Below are 23,699 nucleotides of genomic sequence, written 5' to 3'. Positions count from 1 at the left end.
CGTGATCTATGCTAACCATAGATAAGGAACCACATTATGGTTTGGGATTAAAGACTTTCAATACCCAAAACCTAGTTTACAGCTGCATATTCACTTTTGTTTCCCATTTGTTCAATGCCCTGGTTCATTTCCTTAGTATACAGTAACTAGCTTCTTGAGTTCTCATGTGTCACTAGCTGTGATACTATTGCTTGTGAATCCAGACATTACAGCACACTACACATAGTACAGATTGGGGCTTATAAAACTAATCCCAAGCGTTGGCTGAAATCCAGCTGCCATAACTTACATCACATAAGACTATGTGTTTGTTTTTTGAGAAATTAAAACATTTCTGACCTCTTGCCTGGAAGATCCTAAGGCTCCCGAAATTTCAAAAATCCCCAATGCTGGTAAAATCACCCAACTGGCAGCGATTATTAGACATTAAAGACATACCCCTCCAACAACTTCTTGGTTGTAATACATATAATATATCCCTTTGACATTTAGTCCAGTCGTGTCCGACTCTAGGATTTAGTGCTCATCCCTGTTTCCAAGCCATAGAGCCAGCGTTTGTCCGAAGACAGTTTCCGTGGTTACATGGCCAGCACGACTAGACAGGTAAAGTGGTACCTATTTATCTACTTGCATTTTTACATGCTTTCGGACTGCTAGGTTGGCAGGAGCTGGGACAAGCGGCAGGAGCTTACTCCATTGCGTGGATTTGATCTTACAACTGCTGGTCTTTGACCTCGCAGCACAGAGGCTTCTGCGGTTTAACCCGCAGCGCCACCACGTCCCTATTACTCCTATAAGATGCATCTAAATTTCGTTATCGTTTTTTCTTGGAATTGTCCATTTTTCCAACTTAATTTCAGTACTACTTTTGAAACAGTTGTTTATTTTCACCAGAATCTGAAAATTAGATACTTGTACTGATTGATTTCCCAATTAGCATGAGAAAAGGTCATTCCCTCTGCTACACTTGGTTCAACAAAAACTCATGTTCTGAGTTAATATATAGGCTTTGCAAACTACACTCCTGAGGCGTAGGTAATTTGTAGCTAGCAAAGTTGGATTTTATAAGCTCTTCACATTCCCAAAAGACTTATGCTTCAAGGGTGGAAAGATTAACATACACTATCCGTTAATCAGTGGTCAGAAGATTTCACTATTTTAGCATATGCATGATGATCTAGTCACCTTCTATCAATGCATATCCTCTATTGCACAATTACAGTTTTTTAAAAAATATATTCTCCCTTTCTGTTTTTCTCTACTTTTTTCTTTCTCTTTTTAAAATAAAATTAGAAGTCACTCCCTCTGTTGCATGGACTTTTTCTAATTGCACAAACCCAGAAGGTTCAGTTTTCTAAAACATGGAGAGTTCCTGATGGCTTGTCTCAACTCCTCATTGATTATATGCTGCAACACCAGTTGCACATCAACACCTGTGACCTTAGTAACAGAAGATGCTGTCACCCACTGAGAAAGCTATTTAGAAAAAAAGGTGTTGAATGAAACATAAGACTCCCTTCTCTCAATGAACAAGGCAAACTGGTTTATTTCACTAACAAACAGATTTCTCTCTAGTACCTTCATACAGGAATTTTATTTAAACTGAACCATGTGGAAAACTTGTTTCTTAATTTTCTCTCTGTAATATACATCAAACCTGTGAGGCCTTTTTAAGAATGTAAGACTATCTTCCACTAAAAATTAAAACTAAAAAACCACATTATCTCGTGTATATCAATTTCTATATTTTGAGTGTTTTAAAGGATGATTTTGAAATGGAGAAGGATTTCAAAAGCAGCTTATGACACAAGATGGCTGAGGAAGAACTGGCTGTTGCAGGTCAAAATCTGTTGTGGCCTAGCACAAGGCTGGCAGCTGTCTTACAGCAGTGATCCCCAACCTTGGGCCTCCAGATGTTCTTGGACTACAACTCCCAGAAGCCTTCACCACCACCTCTGCTGGCCAGGATTTCTGGGAGTTGAAGTCCAAGAACATCTGGAGGCCCAAGGTTGGAGATCACTGTCTTACAGCCAGTCAATCCAATGGTCCATCTAGCTCAGTGAGAGAACTCAAGCCCAATAATTATTTCCCCAGCCTACCAAGAGATTCCAGAAATTGAATCTAGTACCTTTGGTAAGAGAAAGCTGATATTCTACTCTCACTATCCTAATGTCCAATTCTTGTTTTTTTCCGCTACAGCTTCAAGTAAGTCTTATTGATATGGGCACAGCAGGGAAAAATTCTAGCAGAGAGACAGATTGATTTTTCATTGCTTGTTCGCCGATTCCCCAACCCCCTCTTTCTCTCTGCATAGTCCGAATTATCCAATTTCCTTTTATTGTGTTAAAGGCAAGTTAAGTCCAAAATTGATGGTGCATAGCTCGCAATGGATTCCTTTTACATAAACACCGCGTCTCTCACTAAGGCCTCTTCATCAATCTGTCTTACACCCAAGAGTTCAGCCCTATTCAGGCATTCAGAGAGAAAAAGGTTAATTTGAACGCATGAGGAGAGGGAGGGTTGTAGCCCCATCCCTGTTGCTCTTTTCACGCAGAGCGCAAGAGCCTGAAGCGCTAAACCTCTGCAGCCCACAGAGCCTCTTCATGTGATTTTTCAGGCTCCTCAGCTGGATGGAGAGGCCTTCCCCTTCAGCCCGTCGTTCTCTGTGTCGACAGAGGGCTAAGCAAAGGGAAGACTTCTTTTCCTCCTCATGTGTGCAGATCAGCCTTTTTCTAAACTCCTCACGAGGGCCCATGAGAAGGCAGCAGGAAAGCTTCCTGATCATTGCCCTTTCCTTCTGCCCATTTGGAAAAAAAAAATTCTTTATAATTAATGATGCTCAAAATCAAGGGTATGTAGATTTGTGTTGCTGGACTACGCCTCCCAGAATTTGCAAGGCTCATGGGGTTTGAAGAGGTCTAGTACCAAAACACAGGTCTGTTCAAATTCTATCCAGCGGTCCAAAGCTTTAGGAAATGGCTCAGAAAAACCGACTGACATCTGCTCCATTCAGGCCTCTGAGACATGTATTTAAAACAGCATTTTGGACATGTTAAATTGGAAGTAGTTTAGGAAGTGAGCCATCCCACAAAACTCTTGAATGGAGTATACACTGTATTATGCATGTGTATAATGTGCATTTATTCTTGTTCTTATTTCAAAGTAAATCTTCCAGTGAACTTACTCTAAAGAATAGCTGGTGGTATTTTCTAAACCAGTGTCTGCATGACCCACTGGTTCAACTCTGCTGCTTTCTTCTTCTGTTCCATCTTCATCCTGGTAACAGAAAAAGATATAACACATTTTATATTACAGATTTTTAAAAATAATATAAAATACTTAAAAACATTTAGAAAGACTCTCTCTCTCTCTCTCTCTCTCTGTGTGTGTGTGTGTGTGCGTGCGTGCATGCATGCATGCATTTGCAAATAGTTTCTATAAACGTCTTATATATAAATTTAATGTGTATTTTTGGTTATCAATCAACCTCTGCATAATCTCCACCCAACCATGCAAATATAAATAAAGACTGGCTGTATTAGTTTGGACCAACTAAAGAATTGGTCCAAAATAAAACTTGGAGCAACTAAAGCTTATGAAACATTTCCAAAGGCAGCCTCCCATCACAATAATCCAAATGTGAGATTGCTAGTGTAGATAGCTGTAAAAATCCATCTGTGCCTGCACAATCTTATGACATCAACTGTTCCATAAAAGGCAGTGGTTTTCTAGTCTTTCAGACAAGTCTCCTGTGGAGACACCTTGCTTTGAAGCTGGAAGTTTCTGAAAAGTATTCCACCATTGCATCACGTTTCACTGAAAAGCAGTGCATTAAACATTTCTTATGATAATCCCACTAAATCCAAAGACTATATGTGATCTGATTATGACGTAACTGAAATAAAATGGTAGTGATAGGTACATCTGATATAATGATTATGTTATTTTTTATCTAAATTGATAATACTCTACATTATAGAGATAAATATACAATATGTTATAAATTTGTATTATACAGAAAGTTAAAGAACTACTCAATTGTAGACTAATGAAGTTCTTCATCCTGTATCCTTGAGATCATAGTTCTACTAGTGAGATTCACTATGCTTCAGTGTTCATGAACTAGCAACTTACAACCCAGCCTACTGGCCAGAATCCTATTGGTGAGTCACACTGGCATAAGTGCAACAGTGTAAATTAAGGAAACGAAGTGTCACTAGTTAATGAGTTTGTATTCTTTCATTTTACTCCAGTTCATATGTCAAACACATAATGAGAGACAAAAGTAGCAACTTGTTTAAGTAGCCACAACTCGCCACTGTAATTAACGTCACTGTATTTACACTCACCAAGAAGATTGTGGCCAATGTCCCTTGACTCTGCAGGTCTTTTACTGAAAATGCACTACGGCAACCCCCATCCATGGTAAACAAATGTTTTTGCTCAATGACTTCGTGCTGAATTCCAGAGCAACATGAGGAAAATACTAAAGCATTTTCAACACTGTTTTGTTGAATGAGTGGGGGGGGGGATTCAAAGAGTGCTGAAAATGCTTTAAAGTAGTATATATATGCAGAGTTCCATAAGTTATGCAACATCATAAGAATGTGTGTCTGTTTAATTGTTCATGCATATGTACATGAACATGCCTCTACAATATTATAACCAGTATGTTTCAAAGCACGGATGCAGAATCTACAAGCTGAAACCGTCTATCAACAAAACAATAAGTGATGGGTGAAGGTTATGAGTTCAGCACAAAGAAAGACAATATATTACTGAAGAAAGATTCAAACAAGGTTGAGGCATTCCACAATGTCCAGCTGACATTTCCTCTGAGGGTCTGCAAAATGAGAAGTTGGATATACCCAGTTCTCTCAATTAGCTGTAGACGTACACCCAGAATGGCAAATCACTACAAGAAATCAAGCTACTTGACGATTGATGATATCCAGTTTTGAGAGACTCTAATATGCGCTTCTTAGTCATCTATCTCTCTTAAGCACCAGGCAAGTAATACATATCAAAGTTCACCAGTATTTGCAATATGCCTGGAACTGCATTAGGAATATAAAGAAGAACTCAACATTAGATATTTACGTTATTTTTAAAAGGTGTTTGAATAAAAAGAATGTTGAGTCTCCCAGCAACATTCATAAGTATTTTTGTCAAGTGTATTGAGATACTATATTTATTGTAGAAGCATCCATGTGTGTTAAAGTTTTTCTGTCCATGGTATATAACTGCAAACAACGTAAATAGTTTTACATGACAGAGAATCCTTCATGAACAGAACTCATGTACTCCCTTGTCTATGAATATAAAGCAAAGCGCTGTGGTTCAATGGGGCCTGGCCATTTGCAGGAGTTTTGCCGATCTTCTCTTCCCACAGAGGCTCTGGCATCTCATAATGACATCATTCAAGAATATCTCCTAAACTCAAGCATGGCTTTTCAAGGTTCTTGCTGCAAAGCCACAAGAGTCTGGAGATGTTAAAATAAAATCACAGGACATCCTGTGTTGTGCTCTTAGAAACCAAAGAAAAGGCTTGGAAATCAGGATGCTACAACCATGTATATCCTTTGCTAGGAAGAGCAAAACTGAGGGTGCAGTTGAATTCATGTCCTTCTAACAGGCTCCTCAAGCACTTCATAGACAAGATAGCATGAACAGAATGCTTGACGGAATAGATTTTTGATCTAATTCAGCAAGCTTCTTCTTATGTTTACTACTAATTTCTTTTCAAACCCAAAGACCCTATATAGCAGCACCATGTTTTCCATGGACGTTGCTCTTGAAGACTGATCTGATCCTCCAGTCAATACCAAATGCCACAGTTCATTGCCTCAAGAGATAGTTCAAATCTTCAAAACTTTCTTTACTATCTGTGACTTGTCCAACTCAAAGAATGTTTCTTTGCAAAGCTTTTTAAAAATCATCTAGTAAATAATCCTCACAACTATCGTCACTGAATATACAGATCTGTGGCCTAAATACTGGCCAAAATCATGCTGTGCAGGTAACTCAAGGGTATAATATTTGAAGGTGAATTGCTTCAAGTTAAGACATCTCGTTTCAAAAAGATCTGTGTGGTGAGGAAACAGAGAGCCTTGGCTTCATAGTATCTTCACAGAAAATAAATGCCTGAAAACAGTCTGCTTCTTCCAAACCACAGAAACATGAGAAGCTGTTTTATGCTGAATCAATTCCTTAGCCTATCCAGCTCAGTACTGTGGCTGTAAACGGTTCCAGGAAGGTTTCTTTCAAACCCAGCCTGGACGGTCATTGGAGATCTCCCCTTTAAGTAAAAACCAGACTGGGCCCACCCTCCTTAGCTTCTGATTTTCAATAAGGCTGTAGGTTTTCAGGATAGTACAGTGAAGGGCAGTATGGTGTAGTGGATGGAATGTCAGACTAGGATGCAGGACACTTGGCTATAAATCTCCCCTCTCAGCCATGGGATCTCAGAGGGGTGGTGCTAAAACCACTCCTTAAATATCTCATATATCTTAAAAACACTACTAGGGTTACTATAAGGGATGGAATTTTTGGACTAGAAATCCGACAATTCTCCATCCTGGGAGTTCTACCTGGCAGTCACTTTGCAGATATCTAAATTTAGTTCACCTGGGGTGAGGGGCCTAAATGGGAAGCTTTGAGGCTTAGCTTTGTCCAAACTTCCTGTTCCTGCTCTGGTGCTAACTGGGAGCTTTCTTTCTGAACAAGAAGTTAGGTGAAGCTAGGCCTAGCTGTGCTCCAAGCCTTGCAGTTGAGGCCTTTCTTCCAGGTGAACCAGAATAAGGTGTCTCCAAGAATGGAGAATTATGGGATTTATAGTACAAAGATTCAAAAATCCTACTCCTATTTGCTTGTAGTCAGGTGCAATGTGAGAGCACACAAAAAGCCAGCAGTGACTAAAAACAAAATAACATCTAGTCAGTCAGATTCTTCCACCTATCATCTATCTGTACAGTGGTGCCTCGCTTAACTACGATAATCCATTCCAGGAAAATCGCTGTTAAGCAAAAACATCGTAAAGTGAAATTTAAAACCCCATTGAAACGCACTGAAAACCGTTCAATGCATTCCAATGGGGTAAAAACTCACCATCCAGCAAAGATCCTCCATACGGCGGCCATTTTGGTGCCTATATAGCAAGGAATTCCTCCCTAAACGCAGCAGGGAGCCATTTTAAACAGCGGGTGGCCATTTTGAAAACCCGACGATCAGCTGTTTTTGATCCTCGTAAAGCTAAAATTGGTTCCCGAAGCAGGGAACCGATCATCGCTAAGCGAAATTCCCCCATTTAGACCATCATTTTGCGATCGCAATTGCGATTGCAAAAAGATCATCATAAAGCAGATTCGTCATAATGCGGGGCAATCGTTAAGGGCACAACTGTATTAACAGTCCAGTCAAGAGAATTTGGTGAAGTACAGGTCCTATTTCTGCATTTGTTTGAACTCAAAGCATTCTGAGAAATTTGTAAAAGGTTCCCTTGTTTTTAAGTGCTTTCTATGAAATGCCTTCTACAGGTTGTATGATATGTAAGGCATTTCAAGCTCCTCCCCATTGCTGTTCACATAGTTTTATTGTTTTTCTTTTTATATGGATTGGACTTCATTTTTATCTGCAATAATTTATTTCCACATGGCAATAATATCCTAAGACTCCATAGAAGAGTCAGTACACTTTTGAAAGCTAACACATAATTACTGAGTACTACTAACATATATTTGAATATGTTGAAATAAACATACTTCCAGGACATCATAATTTATTTAACCTCCTCTATCCATGTTTTTCCCAAAATGTTCATAGCTCTAGGGAAATTTACACAGTTTCAATTTGATTTGGCTAACCTTCTGAATGTAAAAATTGCATCTTTCAATTATGATACTTGGAGTAAATGAAAAAGGGTTCAAAACTTCACTATAACATTAGCATCACGGTGCTGTAATTAAGAGATGTGTCCCCTTTTTTAAAAAAGGAAAAAAAAACTTTAATACTGCTGTAATCAGCCTCTTTTTTCTTTCCCATATAACACAGACCTTCATTTACAGAGAACCAAACATAGATTAATTTAGACACCTGCAGAGGGAAGTAACTTAGAATTATAATTTGCTCTTATGTGTTTTTTTTTTAGTTACTAGCTTTGAAAGTATCTGCATCAAGCAATTATTGCCTTAGAGTTTTTTTTTTCCTTTTTAAATCCCTCCACCTGCTAACTAAGGTAAATTTAGAAAATGATGTACTTTATTTAGAGCTTTTAGAAATCTCCAAAATTTTGGCAGTCCTAAGCAACATTTTGTATCCTATGTTTTCATAAAACTACATAGAGAACTATATTCTTACAGCTGGCCTACACTACATAATGGCTCACCCAGTGTGGTGTAGGGGACAGAGTGATCAATAGGGCTCAGAGAGATTGGCCTTCAAATCCTTACTCATCAGGGAGCATGGGTTGAACTGGAAAAACAGCACCTTAAATCTCTCACTTTCCTTGAAAGCTGTATTAGAATTATTGTCGGTTGGTTTCAACTTGACGGCACATAACAAACACACTACAGTGGGGTCTTGACTTAAGAACGGCTCGAGTTAAGAACATTTTGACTTAAGAACCGTTCTCATAGGAAAATATTGACTTGACTTACATACTTAGATTTGAGTTAAGAACTGAAAAAAAACATGTGGGAGGCAGGGAAAGTGCAAATTTTGAACTTTCAGTTAACTGTTGGCCAGTGAAAAGGGTGCCTGTCTGCTTCCTCACTCCTCCCAGCGTTTAGAGAGTGGATTGGGAGACAGTCTTCAGACTGCCTGGTACTGTACTGCCTGGACTGTATTTTCCCTGCCTTCCCTGAACCTTTCTTGACCTAAGAAAAAAAGAAACAAAATATCCCCCCCTCTAGTGGTCGAAGGCAGAATAGCAGCTTCCCATTAGTTTCTATGGACGGAAAAGAGCAGATACGGATCAAATGGTTTTCAATGCATTCCTATGGGAAATGCAGATTTGACCTGAGAACGTTTTGACTTGAGAACCGCCTTCCAATTCGGATTAAGTTCTCAAGTCAAGACCCCACTGCACATAGTATTTAGGACATTTACTACTCAGCTACCCTGCTATGCAAATGTCTTTTGCTCTCTTCCATTAAGATGAAAAAATAGGTTGAAAAGTCTGTGTTTGCTTCCTCGTATGTAAATCCATGGAAAAATGTATAAAATAGCAAATTATAAATCAGTTGGCAGCTACAACAGTCTTCACATTTCACATATCTCCATTGCTGTTATATGCCATCAAGTTCTTTTCAACTTATGGTCACCTTAAGTTTGGAAGACCTCCTTGGTCAGTTATTAATAGCCTTCCTCTGGTCTTGCAGACTAACGGCTATGGCTTCCTTTATTAAGTAAAATCCATCTCATGTTAGGTCTTCCCTTTTTCCAATTGCCTTCCATTTGTCCCAGCACTGTTATCTTCTCCAGCGAGTCTTGTCTTCTTACAGTATGTTCACATAGTATAATAACCCCAGTTTAGGCATGTTATTATCTAATGGGTGTCTAGATTTAATTTGTTCTAACACCTCTTCTCTCTCTCTCTCTCTCCTTCATCACCATCTTTCAATTTGATTGTTTATTGTTCTTATTTTGGTTTTCTTAATTGGCCAGCCATTATAGGTGTACACAGTAATCAGAAATACCATAGTGTGAATTATCTTGGTCCTGCTCTCCAGCAATACATCCTTACACTCACAGATCTGTTGTAGCTCCTTCATGTCAACTCTTCCAAATCACAGTCATCTTCTACCTTCCTGGCTGCACCCCAGACTGATGATTGGATCAAGTTACAGAAAATCTTTAACAACTTTAAATTTTTTATGTCAATAGTTGTAAAATTTTGGTAATCATACATTTTGTCTTTTTAATGCTCAGGCGTAACTTTATTCTTTACCCATAGCTGTTCCAAGTCATTGCTATTTCCTGCTAGCAAATGTGGTTTCCTCTGCGGGTCTTAAATTATTGATGCTTTTCCAAACAGTTTTCACTCCTCCTTCATCTGATGCTATAATGATAACGTGCTAAAGCATTGCTTCTTAATGCTTAAATCTATTGCAACTTCATTCTCCAACCCATCAAACATCTTTTTATATCGAGTCACATTTGGTACACCACCCTGCCCACAACACCTGCTTTCTCCCTAATTCATCAAGACTTGAGCTTAATTGGCTTTCATGTCGTCTTCACATCATCATTAGCTAGCCAAATCTCCAAAGAGAAGAAATTTTCAAACATGCAGATCTTAGATAAGTGGCAGTAGCGTTAGAAATGCTTCCCCCTTCCACCTTAAGCACAACATACACAAAATTAAAATAAAGCATGAGGGTTTGGTGTTTTTTTTTTTAACTTTTGGGGCTCCAAATCCTATAATCATCTATTCTAGGAGCTCTACCTAATATACAAACATTTATAGACACCTACTAAATGTGGACCACGTGGGAAAAAGGCTGCAGCTAAAAAGCTTTGTGGCCTGCATCTGCAAAGCTATATGGGGGGGGGGGAAGCAATCATCATTATAGCTTCCTTACAAATGAATCCACACCTGTAAATCAATTATGTATATGTATCATGCCTTGTCAATGAAATATATTTTACAGTCTCAAATGTGACACCTACAGGCAACAGGAAAAAAGGAATAAGAACATAAATGTATGATTGTTTCTATAGACGTATTAACGTGAACACTCTGGTATTTTCAGTAACACTTTCTAAGAATCATATAAATGAATAATTATAGGCAGGAACATTCATTCCCATGCCTTCTACCACTATTACAAAGTACAAATATCTCAAGTCATTGACTAAGAAGTTTACAGAAAATCTTGTATTTACATAATTACCAAAGACTAGAAACCACAATCCCTTCCTTATCCATGATTTTTTTCTTCCCAAGAAAATACATTTTGTAGGCTATACGCGGGAACAGTCACTGTACTTTTCAAGCACACCGACATGTACACACATAGAGTCTAAAGGGATACTAAAACCTTTTAGCAATGACCCGAGGTCACAGCTGTCTGAACCAAAAGCTTACTTAACACATTTCTGGTGGGTATATATTTGTATACCAACATCTGGAAATTATTAAAATTAGAACATGCAAAATGATTATTGGAGAGCCAATGAATTATGTCTTGCTATTATCATGGGAGAAAAAGTTAAATATATCCTACTGAGAATTTCGCTGGGACAGAAAAATCCAGCTACAAGGCAATTTGTCATTCATTTAAGGTGGGAGTATATGGCTAAAGTGTTAAAGAACGAAGTTCTGTTTTCTGACTTTCTTACTCAACCCTGTTAAGAGACGAAAGCGTTTGTTCTGCTCCAAATATGCTTGACATTCAGGCTTCAAGCCCATGGCGCCTCCATTTTTTAGACAGAACAATCTGATAAAATGTAAATGCAATTATTTAAAAGACTTAAATAATTTCGTGAGAGTTGACTGGCAAAATATTTCTATCATGGCGATAAAATCCCAATGAATATCACTGTGCTAACATATTAATCTTGTAAAAAATATATATCTATTCCTAATTAAACATTAATTATAAAAAGAGATTGTCATCTCCCCTAGCTAATGTCTGATTAACTGAGCAAATAAGCCAATAAACAGCAATTTTTTAAAAATGCAAGCAAATCTAACTTCTCAAGTTGCATATCCCTTTCCCAAATCTTGGGGCCTAACATTTGAAAATCACAAGCTTTTTTTTCTTGGTTTAAAATCGCCTAGCTATATCACAGAGTCTACAGAAGGCAGAATTATATGGTAGAAGAGGTAGCTTGTGGTGGGCAGGAAACAAGACAAGCTAGTTCCACACAGCTTGAAAGGCAAATACAGTGGGGTCTTGACTTGAGAACTTAATCCATATTGCAAGGCGGTTCTCAAGTCAAAAAGTCTGTAAGTCAAGTCTCCATTGACCTACAGTGCATTGAAAACCGATTAATCCCGTAACAGGCCGTTTTTGTTCCATTTTGGTTTTTTTCTGGTCTGTAAGTCAAATCTCAGGCTGCAAGTCAAACCTAAATTTTGCGACCAGAGAAGTCTGTAACTCAAAAAGTCTGAAAGTCAAGCCGTCTGTAAGTCAAGGGTCCACTGTAAGCTACTCATGAGGGAACCAGTAGCACTCCATTTCGCTACACATTTTGCCACACAGCAGAAGTACAGAAACTCACAGAGAAGAATAACTACAAGTTCTCCAGAGTCCACCTCTGGCACTTAAAGTTTCAATAACTCACTCTGAGACTTTCGTAGGAGAAAGAATAAAAACATCTATTTACTTACAATTGCTTGAAATTACACACTTGTGAATTCTGCTTTCTTTACTTCACACATACTTAGCAACCAACTGACCAGATCAACAACAAACAAACTGCCTTCAAAAGAGGAAAGGGGGGGGACCACTCAGCAGAGAGATGAGATTCTCTTTGAAATCAAAGGCTAGAAGGAAGGATAGATTAGTGCTGGATCACCCCAGAAAAGTCCCTGTCAGTCAAACAAACTACAGACAGCCTGCGAGGTTGCAAATACAATTCCAACAGGAACAGATTACTGAATGAAGATAAAACCAGTTTCTTATTCCCAGACTAGTTCAGAAATTAAGCGAAGTGTCACAACAGAGATTAAAGAACTGATATTTCTTAGAGTAGTGGGACACCATATCCTGTTGAACATGTGCAATAACAACTGGTTTTGGAAGTAAAGCATAGTAAGACTTGCTTAGTATTTGTACGGGAGAACAGCAGGTGTCTCCAGGTATAGGTGGGAAAGCATCTCACCTTGAACCCTGGAGATCACTATGAGTCAAGAGTTGGCCGTATCAGACAAGAGGGGCCAACGTTCTGACTCAGAATAAGGCAGCTACCTATTCTCCTTTTTTACAGGAGTGCTCAGAGCAGAAAGCAGAGAGAGAGATAAAAGAGAATGGGGTAGTTCTGACTGCCCTTGTGAGAAAGTTAAGTAATAATGATCTTAAGAAACACAAAAAGCAGTGGCAGGAGTGAGGTCTGAACATACAAAATCAGTGATATGCAGTCTCTATCAAAGTGGTGGTGGGGGAAATCCACCCCACAATTTAATTAATGTAAGATGAGGTTCTTCAGTGCTCTCTCTCTCTCTCTCTCTTTCTCTCTCTCTCTCGTTTCCTAGAAGGGCAACTACTAGTTGAAAACAAGGAAAGACCCTTAGAGACACCGCCTCTGGGTACCACGTTTACAATGGACTGCAGGTGAACAATCCCGCACAAAAATGGCCGTGGCACCTACAGAAACTGGTGCGGCACTTAAACGACAGGGGGAAAAATATAACTGCACATGGTGCATAAATGCGTGGGATCCAGTTAAAAGAGGGAAAGCAGAAAAAGACAATCTTTTGGAAGTCTGTACTCAAACAACGGAGGTGCATCTGTTTTCTCAGTGAAGTACTCAGAAAAAGTAGGTCAAGTTAAACACATCCATTAGTTCTGCTATAAATAGACCACTTTGAGATCACCTGCTTGCATCTAATGTAGAACAACACATTTATTTATTTATTATTCTCAGTACAGTGGTGCATGCTATGCGGGGGGGGGGGGCGAAGCAGGCATTTAAGCAAAGCAAAAGTGCACAAAATGGAACAATGTCAGGGTTCTGAGTTATCCCAATAGATGGAGGCAATCTAAGAGATCCCCTGTCTACGTCCGAGCACTGAAACAGAAGCACAATAGATGACTCCTACAACCCCCTTACAGGCACAGAGAAAGGAAGCAAGGAAAGATGTTGTGCATAAATGTGATGCTTATTTGCAGAGGCAAGCTGTGAGCTGCCAATCCGCAAGTAACATCCGCCTCTCGCACGGACGTCTTTAACCCTGTGTACGCGCGCCACTCTGCACACACATCCCACACACAAGGTTCCATCGTGGCCACAACCAAAGGGGCTGAACGCAATCGCTGCGCAGAGGAGGAAGAAACGTGTGGGGAGGGAGGTGGAGGCAAGCGCATGCACACAGCCTAGAGGGAATCTTGTTCGTGGCACAGTGGTTAAATTGCAGCACTGCGGCCAAAACTCTGCTCAAGATCCAGGTTCGATCTCAGGTAGCTAGCTCAAGGTTCGCTCCGCCTTCTATCCTTTCAAGGTCAATACACTGAGTACCCACGGTGGGAGGGGATAATGTGTATCCTTCATAACTTAATGGTAAACTGCCCAAATGCAGTTAAACACTATGGAGTGGTATATAAGCAGCACACTTTGCTGTTTATTTGTTCGGGGGGGGGCGGGTCTTTTTTGCTGTGCTACTTGAAAACCTCAGTTACACTGTATAGTCCCCCTACCTCCACCAACAATGGCATTAACTTCAGAGAGGAAGAAATAAACCTGTTCCCTTGTGTAATATATGGGAGTAAACACAAGGATCACATATATGCATTTGTGTTCTGTTTTCTTTCAGTGTTAAAATGACATTACTCAACCCGACTTTTTCATATTCCACAAATCAGCACTGAATTTCTGAATCACGTTATCCCTGCAACTCTTATCCTCAATGATGTCATTAAAAAGTTAATAACATTTCTAATTAAAATATACTTAAATTCAAACTGCATATGTTCTAGTAATATCTGGATTCTAGTATTCTGGACATTTCCAAAGCTGGCACATCTGCCCTAATTCTAAATTTCCTGCAAGCTTGAGATTTTTTTTAAAAAAGGCCAAAATAGCAAGATAAAAATAACGCTCACAGTTTTCAAAACCATTTCCCTTTTCCTGTGTCACTAACACTCTGCTATATTATTAAAACTGAAAGAATTTTTAAAATCCAATTTACTTTTCATTTCCACTCATTTTTGCCAAGTTAATCGCATCTCGGTCTGCTCAGCCCAGGGAGAGAAAACCCGTTTTCTGTTTGCACTGTTTTATTCCCAGTCACTACATGCTAACAGACCTCTGTAGGTGAAGGCTTTAATTATCTCTGGAATGTAAAGGGAGCGAGAAATATTACAACATGTAAATGCCTGCAAACCTGGAAGCTGCTATTCTACCCAACACCACACCAGGATATGAAGCCAAGAACTCCAAGGCCAGAGACATAAATCTTACACCTTGAAATAATGAACCAGCCTTCACTATTGCTACCTCCCCCACACCTGATGAATAATCTCATGCCTGCCAGTTGCATAATGTATGTTTGTCCTCACTGAAATCAGCCAAAGATGCATTGATAAAACCAAAACCAATCCTAATGGCGTTCACATAAGGTTTATGTATCTTACCGTCGCTAACTGGCGAAATGTTTGCTTCAGTCACAGGCCTGGTTGCATGGAAAGGTGCATACAGTGGTGCCTCGCTTGACAACGTTAATTGGTTCCAGCGGAATCGTCATCAAACGAAATTAAAAAAAACAATTGAAACGCATTGAAAACCGTTCAGTGCATTCCAATGGGCTGAATACCTGCTTGTCCAGCGAAGATCCTCCATACGGCGGCCATTTTTTGGTGCCTGTAATGCGAGGAATCCGTCCCTAACACAGCGGGGAGCCATTTTCTTCAGCCGGCGGCCATTCTGAAACCAAACAATCAGCTGTTTGCTGATTGCCGTAAAGCAAAAAATTGGTTCCTGAAGCAGGGAACCAATCATCGCTAAGCGAAAAAAACCCATCTAAATATCATGAAGCGATCGCAAAAGCGATCGCAAAAACTTCAACGTTAACGGATTCATCGTAGAGTGGGGTAATCATCCAGCGGGGCACGATTGTACCTGAGATGCACCCCAGCACCTCATCAATTTGCTGCATCAATTGATCCAGACCTTAAATGAACACCAACCAGACTCCAGTCAACATATTTCTCATTGCCATTCTTACCTGGTTAAACAAAGTATGATCCACGGCATCAAAAAAATCATTGTTTTGTTCTCAGAACTTTCCAAACCAGTTTGGCTACCTGATCTAAAGTGTGGCGGAAGCAGTTTTCATGCGTGTATTAGTGATTCTAACAAACCCGGTGACCAAATGGTAGTTGCTAGGGTTGTGCACAGTGAATAACATCAGGGTTTCATTTGATTTGAGGTTCTATCAGGGGGTGCCACATCCGTTTTTGGGTCATCTGCATACCAATTCTTTTCTTAAACATGAAAACAAATGGGGTCTTTCGGATTCTATCATTCCACCACATAGTCAACCTTGTTTGTGTTTCTGGTACTAGGCCAAGTAATGTAATAATAGTAATCTGCTATCAAGTCAATTCTGACATATGGCGACCGTTTCCAGAGTTTGCTAGGTAGAATTTATCCAGAAGTGGTTTACCATTCCCTTCTTTTGGGGCCGCCCTGGGACTGTGCAGCTTGGCTAAGGCCACACAGGCTGGCTCTTCCGAGATACACAGCGGATCATCCAGGCGCTGTCAGTTTTGCCGCTAGATGCAGAGTTTTGCACTACAGTGGGGTCTCTACTTAAGAACTTAATCTGTATTGGAAGGTGGTTCTCAAGTTGAAAAGTTCTTATGTTGAATCTGCATTTCCCATAGGAATGCATTGAAAACCATTTAATCCGTATCTGCTCTTTTCCGTCCATAGAAACTACAGTGGAACCTCTACTTAAGAACTTAATCCGTTTTGGAATGGTGTTCTTAAGTTGAAACGTTCTTAAGTTGAAGCAAAATTTCCCATAGGAATGGACTGAAAACCAATTAATCCGTTCTGGCTGTTTTTTTGTTATGTAGAGCTGTGTTCGTACATTGAAGCATTAGTTCCCATAGGAACTAATGCAAAGCTGGTTAATACGTACTCTACCACTAGAGGGAGAATTTTTTTTTAACCTAAGATGACCTAAGGTTAAAAAAAGAGCAGGAAAGGTTTTTTTTCCTGTTCTTATCTTGGATTTCTGTTCTCAAGTAGAAGCAAAATTTAGCAAATGGAGTTGTTCTTAAGTTGGATTGTTCTTAAGTAGGGACGTTCTTAAGTAGAGACCCCACTGTACGCTGTCCAGCTCACTAGGCCAAATAAAGCCTACAGAATTCTCAAAACTATTCTGAAAAAGCAGAGGCACGGCCACAAATAATCATTTACACAAAAAGTACAAACAACAAAATAGAAGAGAAACAAAGACCAATCAACATCAGACCTTTGCAGCCAGTAATAGTTCACATTTGTCATTACGCAACTATTCTCAGCAGTAGCAGCAGCAGGAAACAGTACAGATGAGAAAAAGAAATCATCATCATGATCACACCTAGATAGGGCAGCACTACTTTTCATCATCTTCATAATTATCAAGTCATCATCATTAATAATCATGGCAGGCTGTTGCCATTGCCCAGTGCCACTCACACCCACAAGTTCTTCAGAGACCACATCATCATCATCATCATCATCATCATCATCATCATCATCATCATCATCATCATCATCATCATCATCTTAGAATTGCAAAGATGAGTAACTTTTGCAGTGTAAGGAAGGTTGCTGGCTGACCTCAGCAATGGGTGAGGTGATTTTACATACATCGTTCAAATGAAAATAATCCAAATGAGGAAATGCAAATGAAATTGAAATTTTCAGGATTCTCTCATTCGTTAAACTAAATGGTTGAGATTTCAGAGGCTTTCCCCTCAGGAAAAAAAAAACAAAAAATAATAATAAATAAATGAAATACAAGATCTCTTTTGTGGTTCTTTTTCATTCATTACAGGAAGGAAGGAAGGAAGAGGAAGCTGGCTTTGGTTGTCATTTTAATTTCCCACAATGCCATTGAAAGGGTATCATTTGAAGGTTTGATACTAACATGATATCCTATGGTCAACTGCTACTGTTTGGGCCTCTGCTGCCAGACAAGTCCATCAAGCAAAGGATCAACCCCACCAAATAGCACTTCAGGCAAAGCCATCCAAAAACACAGAGCTCATTTGCTTCTGGCAAAAGGATACAAGGGTTACGACACAATGAATTTTTAGAAAGTTCTTCAGAGACCAAATGACATTAGAGAAGACTGCAGTAGGCCCCAGACAAGCTGCCAAGCCAACTCCCTTGATGTGACTTGGGAAAGATGAAGAAGTTGCAAAAGTTTAGAACATTGGTCTATCTGTTATAGGTCAAGAAATGATGGAGGCTAGGCACAGCCTTGTATCAAAACAGGAAAAGATCCCACTGCCATTGTAAGGCAAACAGGGCCTACCACACTAAGCCAGCCTAGACAGTGCTAAACAAAAATGTAACGTATCTAGCTAGGGTCAACATTTTAAAGGGACCCATAACATCAAGTGATGCACAATTCAGCATTTAAAAACAAGAGGTTTAAAAGCATACAATGCCTAGGAACTAAAGGGTAACCAATTTCTTATTTCTCATCAAGGACTAGTGCTTGTTTTCCCTGAAGGGAACATGAGTTCAAACATAAATAAGATTTCATTTGTCAAGGCACCAGTTTAACAGCCTGGCAGTGATCTTTGAAATATCTTATTACTATTTTTATTGCTACAAAGCCCTTGGCAGTTTTGCAGCACCTTTGAACTACCACGAAGTTCAAATGTGTCTAGAAGGCCTCATTTTGAGAGGAAGGCCGAATACCTAGGTTTTGATTTTTTTACACACATGCACACCTTGGACAGGCACAGCAAGAAACTATTTCAGTTACTGATTGCAGAGTTCCTTAATTATCACTGTACAAGAGTTCTGCAATGATGCTGTGTGGCAGAGCAGTCCACATTCTAAAGGCAAGGTTCTAAAGTTCTGCCCAGATCTTGCAAACAAACAGCCATATATTCTTTTATTGAGTCAACCTATCTCATGTTAAGTCTCTCTCTCTCTTCCTACTGCCATCTCACCACTTTTTCCCCCACAATATTGAGTTTTCTGGTCAGTTCCATATCCTCATTATTCATTCAACTAACCAAAATGGTGAGTCGTCCCCATCTCTAATCAAGACGTATCTCTGCCTACTACGGCGACATAACAATAAGGACTTGATCTTCAAAAATTCTTCCTGAAATCACTCACTGAAATATTTCCAAGTTAACAAACAGCCGATCAAGAGAGAAAAGCAAGAATTACAATGTTTAAATTTGCAATACCCAAATTCAGAGAAAGGGCCAGATTAGAAATGAACCACTACTTTTACCCTAGGCTATGCCAGGAGAGGGAAAACGTTCGGCCTCAGGTACACATGGAGCCTGTTGCATGCTAGTAGGGATGGGGACATTTCATTGCTGGCATGTGCCCAAAAACTAATTTTCTCTTCTGAAGAGTTGTTCTTCAGCTGTTGGCCTCTGGTCAGGGTGAGACATGTTCTCCTCACAGTGCGAGGAGTCAAAGTTCACCAAGTCCCTGTAATTATTATTTTTTAAAATTAAAGGGCTGCACATAATGAAGAACAATGTTGTTTCTCTATCAATAGCCCTTGCAAGACTTTATTTCCATTCAATCTCTGCTATTCTTTTTCTTCTCTTGCATTCCGGGAAAACAAGCTGGCCAACATCAACCTTCTTGCCTCCCCATGAATACATATATCCCAACAGAATATCCTAAAGTGCTGGTAACTATCCGGAAAAAAAATTCCACCAGTTGCATTGCATCCTTTGAACATCCTTCCCTCAGTAGAAGGACACCCACCATTAAATACTGTTTATGTACAGTTTCCTCATCAAGATGGCTTTAAATTGGTCTCTGCACCATTGTTGGGTGGTTGGGTTTGTTTGTTTTTAAAGATTTGGAGGGATAACAATCTTCTTCCCTGACTCCACAAAATGTCTTTACAACTTCCATATTTTCAAAACACTATAACTATACAAAAGCTACACAACAAAGAGAAAAATCTATAAAATTGACAGAAAGCAGCACTATCTCCAGCATAATGATGCCAAGGGCAATAAAGAAATGTACACTCATTTCTAGGTAGTTTAGAGCAAAGAAGTGTTTTACAAATCCTTGTTGGAGTAAAAGAAGTGGAGAAGTTAATAACAGTCTCCTTGGGGAACTGAATTAAGACCTTGGTTGTTTAACAGAATTATTAATGACCTAGATGAGGAAATGGTAAAATGTGCTGGTGACACAAAGTTATTGAGGTTAAAGGGTGAGGGGGGGTGCTATTATGCAACCCACTTCTGAGTATTTATGATAAAGTCCAGAAGGCTCTAATCAAATCAGTGAATTGGGAATCATGGCGACTGGGGAAACGTAAGTTAGATGTAATAATATATACTGGGAAAGTTTAATCTAAATTTTCTGTAATCGCACCAAGGCACAGAACAAACACAGATTTCATTGGGAAATGCGGAGGGATCTCATGGAAAGCCAGTGACAAAAATTAACATTTGCAGAAGGCTAGACTTTGGTTGGTTATTTTTAAGGTTACTATTAGGTCTAAGGTGTCTGCCTCAATAATTAGTTGCTGTAATAGCCACAGTTATAAAAGGCATTTGTTTTCTCATTATTCAAAAGGAACTAGAAAAGATTTTTACTTTGTTTTTTTTAAAAAAAAAAAACATCACTGGCTGAAGGTATAAAGCACATGTATAAGTAACTTTAACCATTCTAGTTACACTTCAAAACAAGTGACGGCTCTTTAAGTTACAATGGTAACACAACCTAATGATAGCTTAATTATTGCAAAAGGAATTTACTACAAAAAGGGATCATTTATTTATTTATTTACATTTTTATCCTGCCTATCTAGTAGCAGACCCACTACTCTGGGAGGCTAACAAAGCAACATCGAAGTATCAAAGTACTGACAATAAAAATAACAATAAAAGAAAAGGAGGAAAAAAAAGTCAGACAAGATTCGGAAGGTAGTCATGATAAGTTATTGGTCGTTGTTTCTTCCCAGCTCTGTAAAAGACACCAAGAGTGGGATGATGATCACATGGTATGTTGAATAAGTCCACAGACTCTAAACATGATTAAATCTTATTAGGATTCACGTATTCTGTTGATCAATAAGCTTTTCGTCTCTGAATTACATCACATCAATACCATTTCGTTCTTACTCATATTATTAATACATGGAAGTTAACATAAAATGTGTTATCCAAATTAACAGGAGTTCAAAGCAGGATTTTAAAAAAGAACTAGAAAGGATCACCATAGGTTAGAATTGATTTGATGGCAAATAATTATTATAAAATGGCTGAATAGCTCAGTGAATTCAGTGTCTGGCCACAGAACGAGAGGCTGGGTGTTCAATTGCCCACTTTGTCTCCAGGAAGAAGAGCCAGCCTGTGTGACCTTGGGCAAGTTACATGGTAGTCCCAAAAGAAGTGAATGGTAAACCATTTCTGAATACTCTTTATCTGGGAAACCCTGGAAAGAATCATCGTTAAGTTGGAATTGATGGCATGCAATTATTATCTTAGGTGCTAGTAGCAGAGAGGGTTTTAGAAGCAAACTTCCCGTTAAAGATTGTGAACACCTTTGCACTGCTTACATTCCCTAAGGAAGATGTAATGGCTTAGATTTGTTAGCCCTAAAAAATATGCAATATTAGAAAGATGGAAAAAGAATGCAAAGAGGAAGAGGAAGAAGAAGAAGGCAGTATTCAGACTAATCACAACAGTAAGGATGACCATTCAATAAAAAAAGGAGCTTAAGGAACCTGGCTCTCCCCAGAAAAAAACTATAATCTAGCAGATAACCAGCTTAGACTTAGATGTTGACAGGATCAGGTACAGTCGTGCCCCGCTGGACAATTACCCTGCTGTACGACAAATCCGCATTATGTTGACGTTTTTGCGATCACTTTAAAATGATGTTTTAAATGGGTGATTTTCGTTTGACGATGATCGGTTCCCTGTTTCGGGAACCGATTTTTCGCTTTATGACGATCAGCAAACAGCTGATCGTCGGGTTTCAAAATGGCCGCCGGCTTTCAAAATGCCCCCCGCTGTTTTCTAGGACAGATTCCTCACTATACAGGCACCAAAAATGGCCGTCGTATGGAGGATCTTCGCTGGACGGTGAGTTTTTCAGCCCACTGGAATGCATTGAACAGGTTTTCAATGCATTTCAATGGGATTTTTTCGTTTCGTTTGACGATGTTTTCACTCTACAGTGATTTCGCTGGAACGCATTAACATTGTCAAGCGAGGCACCACTGTAGAAGGGAGAAGAAAATATGTTTCATCTGTTATTTTAAGATGCAGGAATATTATCTGGACAAAAAAGAGATGGAGGTATGCCACGCCATACACTTGGATCCATCTACAGGCCTCGAGAATAATCTATGGCCAGCAGTGACAGCCACCCGAACTCTCTAGATGGGGATGTTTGTCGCTCAGGAATTTTTTTCTCTTTCTCTCTCATAAGGCTGGAGTTGGCAGTGTAAATCATTCTGCAGGAACAGGAATGGGCTCGATGGCCTAACAGCATAATTGGATTTAAAGTAACTAGATAACGCTATTACCATTAACAACATTCGCAGCTGTATAACCCCAAACATTGTTTCCATGGTAATCAGTGCCACCAACTGTACAAAATGACAGCGTGCGAGGACTGGGAAGGAATCCTATCCCAAGTCCCTGTTTGTCTAAATGAACAATGTGGAACCAGCCTTATATGCCCCTCATCCATTCTCCTAACATTTTTAGTTCAACCAAATTCAGATCTGGAATTTTACATTACAGTCTAGCAAGGAAGTATTCCAAAAAGCAGTAGTGGCTCACTCGAGAAAGTGCCATAATTTCATGGCCCATTTTCCTCTATGTGTTCTGCTAGAGATGGGTTGTGTGCCAGCACTTGTGCAAACTACTGATATGTCCCATATATAATCTGTTCACTATTGGTCAACTTGGAAGGTTTGAAATGCATTAGGTGACCTCTGACCTATTTCACAAGGTTGTTGTGAAGATGAAGTGGAAAGGAAGAGAGCCATGTATAAAAAAACACCTCAAGCATCATGGAGAAAAGGCAGGATATTAAAGAAAACTTAAAACAATAAAATAAATAAAGGCCAGAATCGTACTGGTGTTCATGTAAAATTTGCATAAGTTGCCTGTGGCTAAATGCAAGGACGTGGTGGCACTGCGGGTTAAACTGCAGAAGCCTCTGTGCTGCAAGGTCAGAAGACCAGCAGTTGTAAGATCGAATCAACGCGAGGGAGTGAGCTCCCGTCGCTTGTCCCAGCTCCTCGCCAACCTAGCAGTTCGAAAGCATGAAAAAATGCGAGTAGATAAATAGGTACCACCACGGTGGGAAGGTAACGGCGTTCCATGTCTAGTCACGCTGGCCACGTGACCACAGAAACTGTCTTCAGACACATGCTGGCTCTAAGGCTTGGTGACGGGGATGAGCACCGCGCCCTAGAGTCGGACACGACTGACTAAATGTCAAGGGGAACCTTTACCTTTACCTAAATGCAAGCAAGCGACAAGGTGTGACGGTGCATTTTGGTCACGTGCCTGACTGTGAAGTGAGTTGTGCCCGGCGCTTCATCACTTAGCTACAATTAGCCATGGGCAAGGCCCCTAGATAATAAACAAACAGCAAATAGATTCCAGCTAAACAAAGCAAGAATTTTAACAGGAGTTTGCAAAGTGAAGGCCTCTGGATGTTACAGGACAGCAAATTCCAACATGTCTCAGCAGTGGATAAGTTGGCTAGAGCTACTGGCACTATGATCCAACAGCATCTGGTGGGTATGCCTACTCCTGCTGTACATCTTATCATAGCCATCTGAGGCGAGCTGCTAC

The 23,699-nt window shown here is 39.7% G+C and overlaps 1 protein-coding gene across 11 annotated transcripts in view; it reads right to left on the bottom strand.

Annotated features, from left to right (window-relative positions):
* PARD3 (par-3 family cell polarity regulator) overlaps window positions 1-23,699 on the bottom strand; it is a 578,687-nt gene that overhangs the window by 285,761 nt on the left and 269,227 nt on the right. For all 11 annotated transcript variants that reach the window (XM_073002940.2, XM_078378538.1, XM_073002942.2 and 8 more), the window contains one exon: window positions 3,185-3,276. In XM_073002940.2, coding sequence (XP_072859041.2) covers window positions 3,185-3,276 — 92 coding nt within the window. The remainder of the gene's footprint in view (window positions 1-3,184; window positions 3,277-23,699) is intronic.

Source organism: Pogona vitticeps, chromosome 6 (genome assembly GCF_051106095.1).
Source record: "Pogona vitticeps strain Pit_001003342236 chromosome 6, PviZW2.1, whole genome shotgun sequence".
Lineage (NCBI taxonomy): Eukaryota > Metazoa > Chordata > Lepidosauria > Squamata > Agamidae > Pogona > Pogona vitticeps.
This window is presented reverse-complemented; position numbering and strand designations above follow the sequence as displayed.